The sequence below is a fragment of the Dromaius novaehollandiae genome, chromosome 1, assembly GCF_036370855.1.
Source record: "Dromaius novaehollandiae isolate bDroNov1 chromosome 1, bDroNov1.hap1, whole genome shotgun sequence".
NCBI classification, from domain to species: Eukaryota; Metazoa; Chordata; class Aves; order Casuariiformes; family Dromaiidae; genus Dromaius; species Dromaius novaehollandiae.
The window spans coordinates 125,546,451-125,566,593 of record NC_088098.1 but is presented as its reverse complement, the minus strand read 5'-3'; the positions used below and the strand labels follow the sequence as shown (position 1 = coordinate 125,566,593).

Below are 20,143 nucleotides of genomic sequence, written 5' to 3'. Positions count from 1 at the left end.
GTGACAGTCTGAGGGGAATTCTAAATAAATCAGTTGTTACTGTCCAGAAACTCGAGAACTCCCATCACAAGCAAAAATGTCTTTGGCTAGTGGTCTGGTGAGGTGGCAGAGGGGACAATAAGGCATATTCAGTGTAGCTAAAAAAGCAGGGGAGGGACACAAGGCTTTTTTATTATTAAAAATCTGGATATCTTTCCAAGTGGGTAACAGGCTCAGGAATTCCAATTAAAAAAAAAAGCAAAGAAGTTGAGGAAGACTGACACTTATTTCCTTCCCCCTAAAAGCTAAAAGGAGAAAAACTTATTAAGGCTTCAAGAGAGAAATGGGATTTGTCTTATGAATGTCACAATTTATTCCACTGAGATACTGAAGTCTGGTCACAGCAAAAGGCAGGGGATAATGCTGATCTGAAGTTCCCTATGGAAGCCTCTGTTCTCTATCCTGCTAAATTCTGGGCAACTATACCATCTTTCATCTGTATATTAGACGTGTTTGGGATTCACGCTGTCCGTTGGGCAGCTTTTCAAGAAATTAAGTCTGCTATCAAAAAACAAAGGGAACCACAAGCTGAGTTCTGACATTACCATCTATGATCAAATTATTATGATGTTTATTTCTAAGACGCATTTTCCCCGAAAGAGCTTCTCAGGGTCCACAAGCCAAGTTTCTTTCTTGAAATCAGCTTCATCTGTGAGCTGAAATCAAAGGTGGACTCCGAACTCACAGGTGCTTAAAACTGTTCAGAAACTTTTTGGGGTTATTTTTCTACACAGGTTGTTCTGGCAAGCGAGACAAAAATAATTTAGGATTCTTTTTATGGCAACTCATTGCTATTACATAGGTCATGTATTTAAAGTTCGAGAAAGCAGAAAATGCAGTGCTGTTTCTCATCACTCTACATAGTTAAGACTTCTCCCTCTCTTCCTTTTTGTTCATTTTAAAGAAATGGATGATGGGGAAGGAATCTGACAATCCAGCCATAGTTTCAATCTTTCTCCAGAAACATTTCCTTTCTGTAGTGATGAGCTGGTAACGACTGACCATCATGAACTTCTAATGGACCATCTTTACCAGACCCCTTGGGACTTTGTTTTCCTGACTCCTCCCTTCCCAAGTTGATAAATAAAGAGTTTAAAAACAAAAGAAGTAGACTCTTAGTTATGCTAATTTTACCTCCCTGGCTATTTGGATGGTGATAGTGAATGTGATAAACCATTAAAGATAACAAGCTGCAGGAGCTTCACAGAATACAAAGTGACCTGCCCTCAAAATAAATAGATTGAATAAGGTTCTGCATTTACTGAGGAAAAGTTATCCCAAGGTCAACCCCGCAGAGATGGTCAGAGAGGTATTTAAAAATCGGATAAAGACTGTTTTTTTAATTAGGTTATACACAAGAAGCTTTAAAAAGATGCAGAGCAGCAGCATCTATATCCACAAAGCAAAAAAAGCTCAATATCTCTTACGCCAGTACAGGAACTAATCACCCCTAGCACTGTGTGAAAGAAAGCAAAAAGCCAACATCAACATGAAAAGAAAAAAAAAGATCAAGCCAAAAAAAAAAAACCCACAACCGAGCAGATGCAGCTAACAATTAAACAAATCAACATTTTTATGTAATATACAGAGAATTTGCACACCCAATCACAGCAAAAGCCTGAAGTGCTTTTAAAAGTAACACTACTGCTGAGGCAAACACCACTCTCCTGGCACAACTAAAAGGACCTGGCACGTATACAAATAGGGCTGCAGCTCAAGTGTCATTCCTTCCCGCCGATCAGTTGGGAATTTCACAAACTCCAAAAAATAAAAATAAAAACAAAGAAAACAAAAAACACTTACTAAAATTCCCAGAAGAAAAAAAATCACATTAAACTCAAGTCACAACAAAAACATGCCACCCGCTTTATTAATCCGAGAGAGGAGGAGTTCACCCAGCCCCAAACCTTCCTGCCCAAGGACCGGCAATAGGGAGGCCACCAAGCAGGTGGACCGAGACAGCGTTACCAGCTTTTGAGGTTTTTGGGGGGGTTTTCTTTGGGAATAGGAGGAGGATAAAGAAATAGCAGAGAGAGAGGGAAGAGGCGCCTCCTTTAATTGCTGCGGCAGAAGAAACTAATCTCAGGTACTGGTGACATTTCCACGGCCACGTGCGGCGGAGCTGGGGCCACTTAATCTGAGTAACAGCGGAGTTGCTAACCTGGTCCCATCCTGCGCGCTGCAGTTCACGTCAGCCCCGTACTCGAGGAGGTGTCGCACGATGCTCAGCCAGCCTCTGGCGCAGGCCTCGTGCAGGGCACAATAACCGGCGTTGTCACGATGATTTACATCGCAGACCTTGTTTTCCAAACAATACAGAACCACTTCCTGGAAATAGGAGAGGAGGAAAAGCAGATACATCAAATTATTTGTTACTGGGGAGATGCACGGATTTTTCTTCGTTTAAAGAGAAAAAAAAGTGGGGGGGGGGACAAACAAAATCTGTAAAATATGCAAAAGTTATCCCTCTTCCAGAAGGGACAATCAAAAGGAAAAGGTGAAGTTGTTTAAAGTTGCATTTCTTCAGGAGACATAGCAGAGACCACAATTCCTCAAGAGCAAGCTGTTACACCAAGCCACACTGAGTCTGTGTCCTGTAAAGAGATTTTCCCACAGTCGCTAATGTTAGCAGTCGTAGTAGGAGAGGAGCATCATGCAAATTTCACAGAAAAACAAAAAAGAAAACCTTAAGCGTCCACTTTTCAAAACTTCCATATGTAAAACCAGTAGAAAGGTTTCACACTTATATCTGTTTTTTTTTTAAAGCACAAAACGCTGCAAGCGCAACAGCAGCATAGCCAATGTCGGTTTAATTTTAAAAAGGAAAAAAAAACACGTGACCAAAACACATTTAAGCACACAAAGGACATTTTGCTATCTGAAAACAAAAAAAGCCTAGCTCTATCAGGATGAGGGAAATCCCATTTTCACCTACACTGATTTCCTGCATGCAGAACTAAAGCCAGATGCCAGGTTCCAATAACTACCCTATCGCTGTGGGAAGCCATGTGAATTTAACACAATTCATCTTCCAGTCAAATGTGCCATGGTTGAGAGCCTGGGCCAGACTCGGTGCTATGCTGCCGTGCAGCCTTGAAACAATGACCGCTCCATCACTCAACCAAAAATTTGGGCTGGTGCAAGTCTTCCTCAGTTTGCATCAGATGCAAAAAAGCATTTTAGATGACACCGTAGGTATAAAATAGCCTGCACGTTCCACGATCAGCTGCAAGCCATTAATTTTGCATTTGCTACCTTCAAAGGTTAAGCAATATCCCTGCGAACCACCACACTTCTATCACAAAGCGGCGTGCGCTTGAGGGAGCCTGTTTGCTTTGTCAAAACAAAAGAATAAAATAAATGCTGCGTGTGATGCATTTATTCTCCCGGTTTCAAAATCTACCGGAAAGCCCACAATAATCTGTGCTCTCGGTATACCTGACCTGAGAATTGGTATCTAGGATACAGCATGAAGCTGTTCTTTTAGCAGGCCCTCACTAACCAGACTAAAGTGGAGAGCAGCAAGCTAATGAGCTGTCTGTCCCAGGCACGGAAAGCAACCCGGTCACCTGACGCCAGGATCAAGTGCATCAACCACTTACAGCCGATGCACGGAGCAATTTAACCCAGGATCCCAACAGGCCCCCGTCTCACCAGACAAGGGCTTTTCGCGTCCCTGCTAATCATCCGCAAGGCCAAAAACTGGTCTGAAAGGGATGCTCTTTACCCTGCGCCTTCGCCAAGCTGCGAGAAAGGGCTGCATGAAATTACACCCTGCAGGTACGAATTTCCCTTCAAAACTAGACCACCCCATGAAGCAAGTGAGCTGAGGGATATAAGCAGCGGAAGCGGCTATCGCACTCAGCTCCACTTTTAACACGCCATTACCATTTAAAATAGATCCTGAAACTCAAAAAAAAAGGAAAGAAAACCACTTTCATCCATTTTTATAATATGGAAAGGCTTGTTCTAGGGCAGAATACCTACTACTGGACAAAAAAGCTAATTCTGTCGGGCAATTCTATCTATGTTAAGAGGCTATAAGAAGAATGTCATTAACCACAAAATGTAACCATAAAGACCATAAAAGTCTACATTGTTAATTAATTAAATGCCTCATTAACTTTTTTTAACATGATTTATTCAATTTACAAAAAAATTAGCCATCATTGCTGAATACAGGAACACGTGGTGCCGCAAACACTCTTTGGTTTCGTAAGCGTCTCTCTCCGTTAGAGAAAGGCTGCAAAACTGCCACGGGGCAATTTATGTCTATTTAGGTGTTCTATTTAAACCAGCAATCTGAAAATCACTCCGAGTTAATCCGAAGAGTCAAGCTAGCACGTCACCAGCGAGATCTGTGCCACCGCCGCTTCTGCTGCCTGCAGTTCGTTAGCCAAATTGCAAAGTATCGTTGAAAGGCGTGTGCAAATACGCACGCGGAGCACTGATCTGCCAAGGGGTGCCCTCCGCTGCAGGAACATGCGTCAGCCCCGCAGGATGGCTCTCCCGCCCACGTTTTGCAGAAGAGCCGTGCCCCTTTTCCAGTGCATCTTCCCTGCACAGACCGCATGCCCTCAGCGCATATCCCGGCAATAATAATAAGCGTTACTCCTCTCCGCTCAGCCCCAAAACGAGCCCCCTGGGCAAGACGTTACAGCTCGAGCGCGTCCCTCTCCCCCGCAGCGCCATGCTGAACAGCAGAGGCGATGCTTGTCCCCTCCCGGGTGGGGAGTCCCTCGGGACTGAGGACAAGCAGCTGTGCAGGCAGGAGGCTGCGCGGGAGCTCCAGCTCCCACCGCAGGAAACCCTGGGCCAGGCCCTCGTGCCAGGCTGAGACCTCTCCCCCTGCCTGGATATCCCAGCTTTATGAGTATTTAGCCCCCCCACCCCCACCCCCGGAAACAAACAGCACGTTTTCTCCACCCCTGTCACACACCATGCGTGCCTCCAATTTCACTGCCTTCCCAGGCAGGACTTAATCCCAAATTCCCGAAGAGTAAGAAACTTTCCAAGTCCAAACACTGACTAAAAAGCACCAAGCCGCACAAAGACAACCAGTGTTTCCTCTTGCATCAAATTCATTACGCAAGCCTTCTGTAATTTTTTTTTTTGAGAAAGACTTTATACTCCCTATAATTCTCCCTCCTTTTTCTCCCTCCACAAAAAGTAAATTACAGTTTTAAGACAACTATTATCTCAAGTCATTTGTTTCAAATGGAGAAAACATAATGGATTCAAGAGCGAACATACATTGCGATGGGCTGCTAATATCCTGATTAAGCAAGACCTGACGCAGAAGTCTAGCAGAGACAACGCAAAGCTTTCCAATGTCTTCCGTGGGGCTTTGCTCAGACCACACGGCTTTCCAGAGCGGAAGACCATTTGCCGCACTGTCTTCGAGCAGCCTTGCTAGCTGCAGCCATGCAATTTATCTGACTAGATGCAGGCCACGTTTGTCCTTCAATGTTTCGTGCTCACGTCAGCTTTTACGCACAAAATCACCGCTACGTCCCCCACAACGATCTGGGGCACGTCCCCACCGTGCAACTCAGACTGGGGCAGAGGCACCTAAGCTAGCAGCATTTGGGCTCTCCATGGGTCTGGGAGTGATATATGCAGCTCGCCACTCACAGGAAGCAGCTCAGAGAAAAGGGCGGGCCAGGAATATTACCCACGATGGGGGGGAATTACTTTAAGCCTCCTTCTGCAAGCCGTGCCGTCAGCCGCCTCTCCAAGCCGGAGGAGTCTGCATGTGGCTGGCGCAGGGGCCCGCAAGGGCACCTGCTATTGCCCAGGGCAGCGGCAAAAAGCCCCCACGTGCAACGCAGAGCTCGCGCAGAGCTTGCGTTGCATGGGGGATGCCAACGGGGATGGCATGTGCAGGTGCCACAGTCCACACTCCAGCCAATCAGCTTCACCCACCAACCCTTTTCTCTTTTTTTCCCCCTCCCTTTTCTTTTTTTTTTTTTAAGAGGAATTTATAACTTCTTGAATACTCTGTTTTTTCCAGCCCTGCTCCTAGAATTTTTCCAGAGACTGAGAGAATTCAGCTTTCTACTAATTGCAGCAGGCTGCTCGCTGGCAGACAGGGGGGAGCACCGCCACACAGTTTCCATGGCTGACCAAACTATCACAGTTGACCACAGTCCAAATTAAATTCTGACAGGGTGGTGTGACCACCCACCACTCCAGCCCTTGAAAGGCTCTGCCGATGCCAAATCACAACCACAGCTCACACACACCAGATTCTTCCCGTGGCCCCGCAGCCTTGCACTCTCGGTCAGTAACAGAATCCGTGCTGACATTATTAGTTTGGCCTAATAATCAAGGCAAGCAATTTGAATAATTAAGCATATTAAAAACGTGCTGTTCACTTGCACTTTTGGATGATTTCAAGTCAGCTGCTAAAGGACTGCCCTTGTGATCAAAAATTAAATCCCCTAATCAAACTATGGTGAGAATGTGTGGTAAGAGCACAAGGTTATCCATGGGCTTCAGGACCTTCGCCTTGGTGAGCTCAGATATCCCTGGCTTTCTGTGACCCAACAGCCGCTGCTGCAGACGGCTCCCTCTGCCAGCAAAGCAATCCAAGAGTCCTCGGCCCCTGTTTGAGCGAGACCCCTGTCCGTAATCAAGTTTCGGAGCTGTGAGTCCTCCCTTTGACCTCAGTGGGCTACGTCGGGCACAGACACAAGGGTCCCCGCGCAGCCGGCTACGCGCCAACAGTCATCCCAGCCACAGACACCGCGCAGGAAGAAAATTCACGCCGACAGTCTGGAGCACACGTACGCTCTGATTTTAGATCCATGGGAAATTTTAGATCCATAGGAAATTAAACCATGTAAATTATGAAGATTACCATGGCAACATTGTAACAACTACTTCTCCTCCTCCTCGCTAGAGCAGAAAGTGCCCCGAGTTAGCACAAGCCTTTGTCTAGGGTAAGCAAAAACCTTTCCAGACAAATCCTGCCTTCCAATGCTGGGGAAGGCTTCCCTCCAAGCTAAGCTCTCTAACTACACCAAGGGTATTCCAAGCTTTCAACAGGTCTTTGAGGTCAGACAGGCCCCCACCGAGGCCTGGGCGGATTCAGCCTGCCAAAGCAGGGTGCAAACCCCACTCTGAGCTCAAACTGGTCCTCTTCCAGCCAAGACAAACTTTGCAGCTGGGACTGACATCAGGGACTGATCTCTGGCAATCAGTAATCCCTCTTAGCAATGAAACGCTTCTTTGCAAGATCTGACAACAACAATGCTCATACCTATAAACCCGTATTTCCCAAATAAAAGCGTGCTGCAAGCCAACAGAGCTGGTGGATTCATCAGTTACTGAGTTTTGTAGCAACAGGGGGTCTGCTTCATTAGACAACATTGTTCCAGCCATGCTGGGACTCCAGACTCGAAGCATAAAACATTTAGAGTGCTCCTATGATGCACCTGATCATGCAAGAGGCCACATTAAGCTTTACAGTCTGTGTCACAGAGGAAAAAGAAAAAGAACAAAAAATAAAATCCTTCTAAACTACATGCTCTTCACAAACAACAAAAGCAAAAATCATACAGCTCCTTAAAGATCACCATACAGACCAAAAAAAACCCGTATATATATCATTCTGTTTGCAGATGGTTTATGTTTAAACAGAAGCGAGTGTTACTTATAAAACTTTACCCATTGCTTGTTCATTCAGGATGCTGCTTACCCTATGTTCCCCCCAGCTGCTCTGACAGCAGCAGGGACACATTCCCACAGTGACCTGCCACAAGACCTGGAGGAACCGAGAAGGAAGTGTAGTAGGAAAGGGGGAACATGCAAAAATTCAAAGACCAAACTCAAAGCTTCCAATTCTCAAAATTCCCTTGTGTAAAACTAGGAAAAAGGGTTGTAATTTTACATCTGCAAAAAAAAAAAAAAACTAACAAAAAACAGTGCTCCCGGACAGTCCGGCTTCCCGCAGGCCCCCTGCCTCACCTTCCTTGTGCTCAGCAAGACAAGGCGCTCCCTGGGCACTCCCGCAGCACGCTCGGACCGCGCAGCCTGGCACCTCCAGAAAAACACATGGCACACGCGCCTACGGCGAAGGAACAGCCCCCGCATCCTCACCGAGGCTTTTCGGAAAGGCCCCTTACCTCATACCCCAGGCGGGCTGCCCTTTGCAGGAGCGTTTCCCCCGCGTTCTTATTGACGATGAGTCTCCGTGCTTCGGGTGGCATGGGGCGGCTGGGGGTGCTCTCCGGAGGGGGGCTGGCCAGCGGCAGCAGCGCGGGCTGGTGGACAGGCAGCAACGAGGGAGTCTGCTGCAGGCGCTCGTACAGCTTCTGCTCATACAACTTGGCTGGCGAGGAGTCGCAGTCCGAAGTAGGCTCCGGTCGCTTCCTGACTTTCCGCACTACCATGACCTGTCAAAAGCACTGTTATTGGAATTTTTCTCCTCCCTCCTCGCTTTTGCAGTACAGCGATGGGGTTACATTTTGCTAGCCGAGAATTAGTTTTCCACTCGTATTTAATTTTCTTAAGAAACATCTACTACGGCTCTTAAGTGCAAGATTTCTCAATACCTGCAATAGTGGCTTAAACTCAGGCAGGTTAAGAGAAGCAAATTAAAAATGTGCAAACCACACATGGAAAAATTCGAAAGAAATCACTGCTACCCTGCATGACAGCACATTAGTTTTAAGCAGGCTGGCTCTGCATTCGGTGATGCTAGTAGACAATTAAGTCTAAATAAAGATACCTTATCTTCAGCATTTTCGATATCTGTGGTGTCATCCCCTGTCAGAGATGACCTCCTTCTCCTCTCCTGCAGTGCCAAGTGTTTTGTTTTACACTGACGTTTCCCTGATGGCTTCTCGCACTCAGTGTATTTCTGCAGCAGAGATGCAGGTTGGAAATCCTCCTCTTCATCTGTATACAGCCCATCTGTCTTCCGGCTTTCTTTAATTTTCTGCTGTTTGGCAGCCAACCTCGAGGCTGGAGTACAGCTTGGCTGAGCCTGCCTTTTGCTGTTTGCATTGGTGGATGAAAGGCTCTTCATGTGCGGAGACACTGGGAATACAGGCAAGCCTAAATAGGAAGGAAAGGCATTACACGTTGCATGGTGTGTTAAAAGGAAAACATATTGCTAGCACTTAACACAAGCTCCTCAACAGCTTAAGAGATCTACCAATTACATTTTCAAATCATTAATATTTTAAGTGTTCCACATTCAAATTGTAAATAGCATCTTGCAAGTTAACATAAGTTAATAGTTGTAACAGTCCGATAAAAATCACTAAATGAAATTCTCTGCGACTGGTGCCTGGGTACTGCAAGGGCCGTACAGTGCAGCACTGTGCCAGCTCCGCACTGTGACAGCCAACCTGCAGCGGCAGAGCAGAAAGCTGCAACCGAATTTCCTTGCTTTGGGAAAACGCGCTTCCTTACCTGGAACTGCCTTATCTGAATGGGAACCAACTTCTCCCTCATCCTGGGCCCTACTGAGCTTTTCTGCCTTTTCCAGGTTTAAGTTCAGGGCAGATATGTGAATTGTAGGGGGAGGAGGGAAAAGAGAAATAAATAGTAGCATGGAAGAGGTCTTAATGGGACAGCACTGAGGAAATTTGAGCTTAGCGCGTAAGATAGCAATAAGATAGCGAGCATCTCTTTTGTAGCATTTTTACTTAAAGAGGAAAAAAAAAGAAAACAATGGCTACTTAAGGAGCCATTGCTACAGAAGTCCTGTGCAAACTGTCTATCAAAAGGTACAGGTATTTCACAGAAAAAGCAAGTGGCTATGTTTTCCAGAGGACTCTGACTAGCTGCACTGTGAGACTGTAAGGTAGTGGAACGTCTCGGACCAGAAAAAGCCAGGGCTTTGCAGCCCTTTGCAGAATACTCACAGGACTGGGTTTTCTCCACGGATTCGTTCTGTACAAGCTGAGTCTCACAATCTGGGCCACATGCAAAAAGCATGGTTATTTTTTTCAGTCTGCAAGCAGGTTTACAACAAAACAAGAACAAGAAAAGTTGACTTTTTATAGTCTGAATTTCCCCTGGGCAGAGAATTGAGGTGACCTCAGAACCAACTCCTTTGGAGAAAATAAATGAATTAAGGGTTGCTGGAAGGGAAGGGACACTTCATCCAGACAATACTGTATCACTGAGGGAAGGTGCAGAAAAACCCAGAGCACTTGAAAGAGGCTCCTTTGCTCTAAGGAGTCTCTGAAGTGATGCTACTTTCAGAACAGAAGAGATGGCAGAGGCAAATACAGCACACGGCTGCCCAGTGAACAGAGACCTTGATTTAAGAAACTCAATCAAGTTGGCTGGCAAAAAATATAAAACAAAAATAAAAATCTGGAATCGTCTCAGTGGGCAGCTTCACACTTTTGCCTCCTTTTAAACAGAGCTGAGAACACGACCTGCAGAAGGCTTTCTAGATTAAAGATGAAAACAGAAACCCTCAAGTTCTTTAGAACCACTTTCTAGAAAAAGACGCGTAATATGGCTTGCCAACCAGATGTCAGCAAATTTATGGGACATATGATGTGCAGACTGTTCAGCAAGAATCCAGTCTTTTCCGTTTTTAGGCATTATAATCATGAAAAAAACCCTTCCAGTTGTAGCCTGATGCAAGGTTGTCTTTCCAACTCTGCAAACAGCATGAAATAAAAAGAGTGTTTCTAATTCTCCTGTTTCCAACTAACCTAATTGGAGTAGCACATAAAAAGCCCAATTCCAATACAGAAGTATCATCATTATCTCCTTAATCGTTTACGAAAAAGATTGTGAAGATGGAAAGCAGCAGCAACGAAGTCTGGTGAGTGTGAAGGGAAGGGAGAAACCGCTGCACATAGAAAAACAAAAACAGAGAAAAAAACAGGTCCAGAGAAGGACAAAAATACAGAAAGGCTGGGGGGAGGGAAAAAAAATCACAGGAAGAGAAGCATATCTCAAAGAACTGCAGGCTTTCCCATTCAGGGAGGCCGAATGAGACAATAAAAAAGTTTAGCCACTGCAAAAAATGTGAACTCCAGCCTGCAAACTTCGCAAACTCTGTGCTGCACTTTGACCCTCCGTGGCGACAGCAGACACCAGGCTAAATGCACACCACCGCTACGAGATGAGGAGTGGCAACTGCAAGCCTGGGAGCTTTGGGATCAATGAAGTTGCAAGAGGCCAGCACTATCCGGAGAAGGCACGAGCTTCAGCCTGGGAAACGCAAGTGATGCAGGCCAAAAAGAGGCGAGCGATTAATCCTCGAATCCCACCCCACCTTTCTGACCACTGCATATGGTAAGGTGGAGAGAAGACAAACAGAGCAGGCAGGAATCTCCCCAGATGTCCATGCAAAGAAAAAGCCGTGCCGGCGACTGATGCGGGCTGTGGTGAGGGTGCCTGAGCAGGCTCTGCCTCTCCTCCCGCGGGCTGGCCTGGCGGAGAGGTCCGCAGGGAGAGGCGGCCACTGCCGTGCAGCCTGAATGCATGCTTGTTCGGCTCCCACATCCTCCGGCAGCCAGCTCCCGCCTGCCAAGTCCGGCGGCCGCCGAGCCGGCTGTAACCGTACCCGGCTCCGAGGGGCAGGCGGTGGCTTTCCAGGTGCGCCGGAGCCCTCCTGGCTGCTCCCCGCCGCGGCTTTTGTTTCCACACTGCCTGCATGGAGGCGATTAACAGAACCGCTGGGTTTTCTCCTCTCCCCCTATAAATGGCTGCAGCTCCCCGGGGGACTATCAGAGGAGGCCGGCTACTACACCGCTCGCAGCTTGCAGCGCCAGGTTATTGCTCAGCTGGGACTCCGGGAGAGACCACTGCTGATACTGCATTAGCTGCGGGGCCAGGTGAGCGGCGCAGCAGGGATCACTGTGCCAAGGGCTCGCGGAGCTGCTGCAACTGGGAGAGCTGCAACGGGCAACGTCACCACCAAAATGGGAAGCGGCAGGGCCCCAAAACAATTTTAGGCAAGGCGAATCCCACATCTGGCAGCTCAGCTCCTCAAGGATGACCCTCCAAGGAGGTGACAGCTAGGAGATGTCCAGCTAAGGACATCTCCAGAGGCCACCACTTGGTCATCCAGCCACAGGGCACAGACTGGGGGAGAGAAGGGGTGATTGCTCAGTGACAGCTTCACTTGCAACAGATGACTCCTCTTGCAACAAGATATCACAAATCCCTTCTAAGAAGGGGCACACTTAAGAGAAGTTTGAGGACTATTCCTGGGCAAGAAAAGCTAAAAATCTCCTTCCCTATGCAAATGTCACGCAACAGGGAAAAAATTCCTCATCCTAGTGAACTAAGAGAAAGGAGATTCAAAGGTTTACACTTCAGTGGGGTTGCAAGAGCATTAGCAAAGTGAGCTGAATGATCTCTAGTGCCTCTGCACAATGGATGGTGACGTATAATTTAGTCAGGTTTATGGTTTTATAGAGGCTTCCAAAACCAAAAGGTTTTTCATAGCCATGGGGCAACTGAATCTATGCCTTTGGGAGCAGTGCGTAAATCGGGAGCCACCTTTTTTTCTGTCCTGAGGTCATGTGTTAGAGAAGTCTGTCACTATCGTGGGAGGCAATGCAGAGCTAGAGCATCCTTACACAATGCAGCTTCTTGTTAGTGACCCTCCTTTAATCTCTACAAGATATCTCTTTCTGAAAGTACAAACGGGAGCAGGTGATGGGCAGGGATGTTTGAGCTGATACCATGCTCACCAAGGCAGCACACAAAGCAAGGGAATAAGAGTCAAAGTTCCTTTTCGAGTAACTTTTGATCTTCTGCTCCACAAGTCCTTTTGCAGAACCTTCCCCATCAATAAGCATCAAAGTTTGGGGTTTTCTGCCCTCAAATAATCCTACCAAGGGGAAAGATGGGTGAGAATCTTTAGGACAGAAGGTAAGTCAACAGTTTTGTCTGCTATCATTTCAGAGATGTTACCCTGGAAAATTCTCACCAGTGTAGGATGACCTGGATTCAATGCTTTCCTTAAGAGATTCTGACATGGGACAACAGGATCTACTTTCCTTATGCTTCTTCCTCTTGAAGGTGTCTCAGCTACACTATAGGTAAAGCCAGCTTGAGGGCAAAATGTTACCAGTTTCATGAAGTTCACAGGTCTCTGAAGGAAGGAGTCCAAACACTGGACTCTGTTCCCCTTCCACAGAAATAACTTTTCTTTAAAAGCAGGCAGACAATTTGGGGACAGAGGGAGAGCTAACAAGAAGAGAAGAAGGAAGAAAAGAAAAGAAAAAATATTTGTAGTCATTTGTCTGAAAAGCCTAAAGAAAACTATCTGCTGTGCTTAGAAGGGGCAGGGATTCATGGCAAGGTGGAGCAGATGTCCAAGCAAGGCCAGCCACATGGACCACGTGCTGTCATTCCCCTTTGGCCCTCCAACGATGTTACGGCAGCTAACACGGCAGGAAGGTGGGAAAGACAACCGAGGACGTGCCAGGGGCAGCCGGCATTGCTGCCCCAGTGGGCAGGCCAGCGCAGCAGGGGGGCGGAAGCGTTTCCTGCCCACAGGAAAGAATTTGACAGACTGCCTCAAAGCACTTCCCCAGGATAGGGACTGGGCAGCAGGGAAGATGAAGAGGAAGGCGAGTGAGGGGGGAAAAGCAGCCAGACACAAATCAAAGAAAGCTGACGTACTTTGAGGAAGAGACCCCCGCGGGAGAGAGCTACCAGGAAGACCTCTGCATGCCCACATAGGGCCAGGATGGCAGGCAGGAGGGCCAAAGGGGTTGACAGGAGACATCCAAGACAAATCGGCAAGGCATCCTCTTGGAGAGGAGGATGAGGCTCTCTTGCAAGCCTGCCTCAGAAAAGGCCAGGAAACTCAGCAGTTCCCGGGATGATGGAGCCATTGGATTCCCGAGATACAGAACTCCTAGCAGTACTTACACTGTTTTACAGGTCATACCCACTCAAATCTCAGCTGTGGTTAAACGCCCTTACACGAGCTAATAACCTGTTTGCATTCTTCCTCACTCAGAACCATTTCTGCATTAAATGCCCTCCCCCCCAGATCTCTTCTAGAGACATAAACTTCTTTTCCAGATATCTATGACAGGATTATTTAAAGTCAAAACACACACACAAACACATACAGCTACACACACATACACAAACATATTTTCTTGTCCGCCAAATATCAGCTACAGTGCGTTTCTTATAGTGGAGCTGTCAGTCCTTATACAGATGGACATCTACAGAAATATATTAAAAAATTAAAAAAAACTCTCAACAATTCCTTAACATCGGTGGCAGCATGCGTCACTGTAAATGCTAAAGCCAGCTGGTTTCCCTAGTAGTCTCTGCATACCTTGTTCATTGTCACTTGTTTTGAGGGACTCTTCAGACCAACTTCTATTGCTTTTGGCCTCTGACCTTTTCTTGGTGTGCCTTTCTTCTGTGAAGTCTTTGACCTTTGCAGTGGCCTCTGGCTGAACAGCCTCAGCTAAATCTTTCCTGCTTTGCCGGCCCAACTTGCCGGACGGGGATCTCTCTGGTGACACCTGCTGCTCCCATAGTTCCCTAAGATGCTGCAGGTGACGCTGCTTTTTGGGATGGAGCCCTGTTAATTCAATGCACACCTTCAGGTTGGTCACCTCATTACAATTGGGCTCTTCTAAGTGGTTAGAGGAATTGTTTGTCATTTCCCTCTCAGGCCAGTCATCTAATGGAAAAATAACTAAAAATTAATCAAAAAGCCCCCTCAACTTAAAACAAAAGCTACATTTCACTTTCGGGGCATATAGTCTCAGCTTTACCACCACACTATGCATTTTAAAGGTTCGCTCATTAAGGGTTACATGCACTACAGTAACTTGCACTGCTGTGGCTACAGTGTCCAATGACTACTGCTTTACCCTTATATACCAAGGTTTTTTTTTGAGAGAGAGATATATACATATATATATACATACATATATATACATATATATAATTTTAAGTGAAATGACAGTGCTCACATTAGTAACTATCAAGTTCATAAATGGAAACACATTAAGCCAAAGGGACGGTCCTTTCACAAGACATTCCTTGAGAGAGACCAAAGGAAAATGCTTATTTACCTTTGCAGATCTTCTTCTTTTTTGCCTTTGATATAACTTCATCCTGCAGTTCATCCATAAAGTTTTCGTGCTGGCTGCCATCGTTTTGCACTCTCTCACCAGAGTGTTTACGCTTCCTGTCCAGACGTGGACATGGATGTTGGCCAATATCTTCTGTTGGCTGGTCTTCCGCTTTTTCATATATAGAATGTCTCTCTAAATAACATTTCTCATTTGAGAGATCTTTTTCCTCTGGAGTTTCAAGAAAGTGACCTTGGTTGTTTTCTGTACTAGTAAAGTTACCTAAAAATAAAAGACAAGACACAATAAATACAACACAATGCATTGTAAGAAAGCTATGCTCTCTGATCTCTTCCATGTCATCCCCTTACCAGCACATCTCCATCACGACTTACGGTTTACAAGGCATGCAAATAAACATGAAATTGTACTTCAGCTCAAATCTCCTCTGGTCAGCCTAAGACAGCAGTTTTCAACAGTTAAGTACTAATGCCCCCCAAATGCACATGCTTTGTGTTGTTTTTTAAAATCAATATAAGAAGTACACAATTCACAATACACATATCCATAGAAACATCAAAATATGCTTTTTTTAAAATTAAAGAAAAACCTTCAGATATCGAAAGCACAGACCCTTTTCAGAAAGCAACCTCACTCCCCAAAACCCTTGATAAGTAGTAATCCAGGCTTCATTTTGCAAGGACTTTTTTAATAAAGACTTTCTGATGATAATAGTCTTTCACTAATTCAGAGTCTTTCTCTGCTTCTTGCATCAAATGCAGATTCTGAGTAAAGGCATTTGCCCCTTCTGCTGGAGATACAAAAGGGAAATACAACGCACACGCACACGCTTACGCACACACATGGAGGAATACCACTAAGAATAGCTATAATGTTTTACAAAAAGCACTATTTGAATTTAAGGTTATAAAAAGGCTTCCTCACTTGAAGTAATCAGCCTGTCACTGTTATCACATGATCTCTGTCACCTCCTTTTAAAACAGACCGCACTTATGCAGGGTGTATTTCCAGCAGCAGTGACCAGGTGAGGCTTGAAAAGCTTACTAGAAACAAGCCTCACGAACTAGCACAAAAATGCCATGCTCGCTGTGTAACTTTCAGCCTCCCCCCCGAAAAATCTTCCTCCCCCAAATTTAGAGACAGCTTAAGCAATTTTAAATGGATGCTTGACTTAAAATGGTATTTAACCATCATCTTGAAGAGGTATTCTTTCTTGGGTTAAACCAAAGTAGCTGAGACACGATTAGGCAGACATGCCGTACAGAGTGCAATGCTCTTCATCAGCTTCCTATTTACAATTCTCACCAGCAAGTTAGTTTTCCCATGCTTTTTTAGCCCTCCTGGCTAACTACTATGTTCTTTTCACACGTCTGCTGCTGTTTGGCAAATTGTCTCTATTCTCTATTCCACTTCCCAAGGGCTTAACATCCCTTTTCCTTTTCCTCCTCCTCGCCATTTCTCCTTCTCTCACTTCCCTTCCTGCAGATTCACTTCCCTTCCTGCAAACACATCTGCTGGTTTGCTCTCTTGACTAGCTTTCCCACTCCTGGCCACTCTTGACAACTCCTTTTTCTGTCCCTTCTCCCTATCCATCCCCCTGAACCTTACTCGGCCTCCTCCCCCCTTACACCCAGCTTTCAGCTTTCGCTCGTCCCCTTGCCAGTACAGTCACTGTCCCCTGCCACCAGTGGCCTCCTCTCCCCTCCTGCCCTGACACCCCATCAGCTCCCCCCACCACTATCTAGGCAGTGGCAGCCCCTGGATAAGGTCCAAGCATGTTCACGCTTTTGTCTTGAGAGCATCTTCCTAAAGCTCTGCCAACACCTTCTGGTTTCATGACCATCCCCAAAATATCTCTAATAAGCAATGGAAGGCAGAAAAAGCCCCCCTCTGATGAGAATTTTCTTCACCACAACTTGGAAAAAAGCTCTGTGTAGTGTCTAGGGCCCTGGAGATGTCTGCCAACACTAGAAGACACCACAGAGTCATTTTACATTGCTTGACAAGCTGCCTGTGGCGCTACTTTAAAAAGAGTGGCAGACAATTTGGCCAAGAAAAAAAAGAAGTTGACTTTTTCCAGGCGAGCAGGACGCTCAGGCTTTGGCCATTCTTCTCTCCGTAAGTCCATTGGCTGTAACACCTGCTCACTTTAAGACTTTAAAATGTAGATTGTCGCAGTTCTTTTGACCAGCAATGCTGTCATGTTCCTCTATAAGGGTAAGGTGTCAGAAGAGGAAAACAAGTATCTTAGTAAATGACAACCATGCCTTTAAACAGCCAGCATCCCCCCAGATCAGAATGAACCTGTAAACACCACGCACTTGCACATCTGGCACAAAGATGCTACACAACAGCTGTACGCTATAACCACACCAACAGCAAGATCAATTTTGTTTCACGCAGTATACAAGAAGCTGGACCAGCAACATTTTAAGTATCATTTCGGAAATGCTTCTATCAGATTTCATTTTACAGTTTTAACACAATCTGCTGTCCTTGCCCCCTTACCTAAGGAAACATGGTATGCTCAGTATCCCTGAACAGATCAGGTAAGCGTACTCCCTGCCATGCTCCTCATGTTTGCACTCTCTAGGTCTCCAGCCAGACCAGAAACTACACATCACAGTTCACCCCGAATATCCCTAATTGGGACAGTTTTCCTGTTCGCAACACTGCCTAGCCTGAGAAAAGGCAGGCACATTCTGACTTATTCCCAGAGAAGCTTTTGAAGGGTCAGGAGAAGTAGCAGGCTATACAGGGTTTTGATGGTCTTAATCTTTTGGGCTTGCAGGAAATGGCCATCTAATTCCATTTCGCCACCATTGAAAGCAACTGACTTCAGATTAACTCCTTTTCTATTTGCAAGAGGACCTGGCAGAGGGATGCAGGCTGCCTGGTTCTTCACAGATAGTCAATGCTAAAAAGTAAAAAGGAGGGGAGAGACATTTGCTTTAACCTCGTTAACAGTTCTTCGCCGTCATCATTTCTTCTGGGGCATTGCATGCTGCAGAGAACAGCGCACGTCTATTGAAGTTTGTCCAGAAAACAAGTGGTAGGTCACCACTGACAGCAGTGCCCCTTGCTGCCACCGGCTCTGTAGTACCTTTGCCTCTGCCACCTGGAGTCAAGAACACAGTTACATCCTTGCCTGAGGCCCCCTCAGATGATCGCATCTCCACCGCTGCCAAGCTAAAACAGCCCCTCAGGGACCACCTACTGCACATGCGTTTCTGAAATTAGGAACATTATATGCACACGTTTCTGAAGTTAAGACCATTAGATGAGTGACATCTCTGTGCATAAAACCACGTTGCACGATCATCCTGCATCGACTTTGCAAGCCGGAGAAAGCAATGCCGGGGAGCAACACAGAACGCTTAGCTGCATATCTGCCCTGCTGCCTATATTTCCTCCCTACCCTACTGTATTTTCCTACTCAACTGTATTTTTGCAGTAAAAGAACAAAGGTTAGTTTCTGTTTGGGACATCGTATAACCCACGTGCAGTTATGCTTTTCATGCAGCTTGCAGCAACACGTCACTGCTACGCTGACCAACGGTGTTAGGTGCCTGGAGGTTTCTCTCCTCGGCACAACCGCAACGGCTTTGTGGAGCACAATGAACTCTATTAATATTTTACCACCAGTTTCCACTCTGTCCTCAAACTGTTTTGCAAGCAACCGGGATCAGACACAATGTCTCCCCAAATTAAGATATAAAAGTCAACTCAAAGCACAACAACGTAAGCATATCTCGCATGCCCAACAAGGACAAGGAGAATTTATTTGCTTTTATTTCCCCTTCCCACATATATCTACAACATCCGTTTCTCTGCTCAAGGGAAAAAAAAAACCAACAAAATACTTTGAGTTTTCACATCATCACTACTCACACAGCGAAGAGGTAGCCAGAAACATACTAAATGCCAAGTTCTCATAGCAACACACCTCTCCGAGCAATGAGATAAACTCTTCAGTGCATTCAGTTCTCACCACTCGAGAACTTGCTAGTCTTACAGCAGCTGTGAGAACCAGCACCAACAACTCAAACCCTTTCTTACTGTCCTATAAAACTACAAACAAGGAAGAGTTAAGAAGATGCTTCTTCACATAACATTTCTGCCTGAAGCAATATTTCCTTAGTGCGCTACTTAAGATCGCAGGAGAAACAGTTATAGATACACACACACATGCTATGAAAAGAAAAGAAAAAGATACAAACTTTCCTTCATTCTTCCATCTTCCTGTTGCTGTCAGCAAAAGCCCTGTTTGCGAGCAGGGTCCCCCCATGCAATGCAAACAAGGAAACGCATCTTAGTATTTAAGCCATGATTCCTTTGTCCAAATAACATGGCAGCTAAAAACAGCTTTTCCTCTTCCCTTAAGCAATCTCTCCCTGCACTCACTTATGCAAGGTACCTTTTATTTTTTATTCATCATTCCAACTTTTCATTTGTTAATGACTATCCAAATGCTAAAAACCGGTATTCAGCATCAAGCTCACAGCACAAGTAAAATAATTCAGTAAGTCACCTTCAGCATCAAATTTTAGGTATCTCATGGGGCAGAGGAAATCCAGTTGATTTTGTTTTCTGTTCAAAGTGTCTTTGCTTGGGAACTTTCCACATTCGTTTCCTTCTGCCTAAGTCTACTGCACTGAACAAACATGCAACCACCATCCTGCCAGCATGGACTACTTTTTTTTTTTTTTTTTTTGCACTCTGTCCCATTGCAGGAAGGTGACACTGACCAGGGCAAAGGACATATTTACTGTTTCAGCCTTTCACTTGTCCAGGTATACACACAGACCAGAAAAAAGCAAAAGCAGCCTATCACCACGCTACGTGCCAAGGGCCACTGGCGCGGAGCTCCAATGCTGAATGTGTTCTTAAACGCTCTTGCACATCACCGCGTTTCACTTTCACACACAGAAACTGCTCTAACTTCTTCCTCGTAACCCCATGTCTCAAGGCCAGGTTTTATTTTTTCTCAGTTTAGGATTAAGTGGGCAGCGTCTTCCTACTGTAAAATTAGATAAACGGGT

General features: G+C 45.8%; 1 protein-coding gene across 8 annotated transcripts in view; it reads right to left on the bottom strand.

Annotated features, from left to right (window-relative positions):
- The window catches only part of BCOR (BCL6 corepressor), an 81,698-nt gene that overhangs the window by 9,139 nt on the left and 52,416 nt on the right, over nucleotides 1-20,143 (bottom strand). For 5 of the 8 annotated variants that reach the window (XM_064497552.1, XM_064497565.1, XM_064497548.1 and 2 more), the window contains 5 exons: nucleotides 15,081-15,362; nucleotides 14,330-14,683; nucleotides 8,774-9,102; nucleotides 8,169-8,438; nucleotides 2,201-2,367 (listed from right to left, as the gene is read on the bottom strand). In XM_064497552.1, coding sequence (XP_064353622.1) covers nucleotides 2,201-2,367; nucleotides 8,169-8,438; nucleotides 8,774-9,102; nucleotides 14,330-14,683; nucleotides 15,081-15,362 — 1,402 coding nt within the window. The remainder of the gene's footprint in view (nucleotides 1-2,200; nucleotides 2,368-8,168; nucleotides 8,439-8,773; nucleotides 9,103-14,329; nucleotides 14,684-15,080; nucleotides 15,363-20,143) is intronic. The other 3 variants (XM_064497572.1, XM_064497581.1, XM_064497586.1) reach the window with 2 other exon arrangements.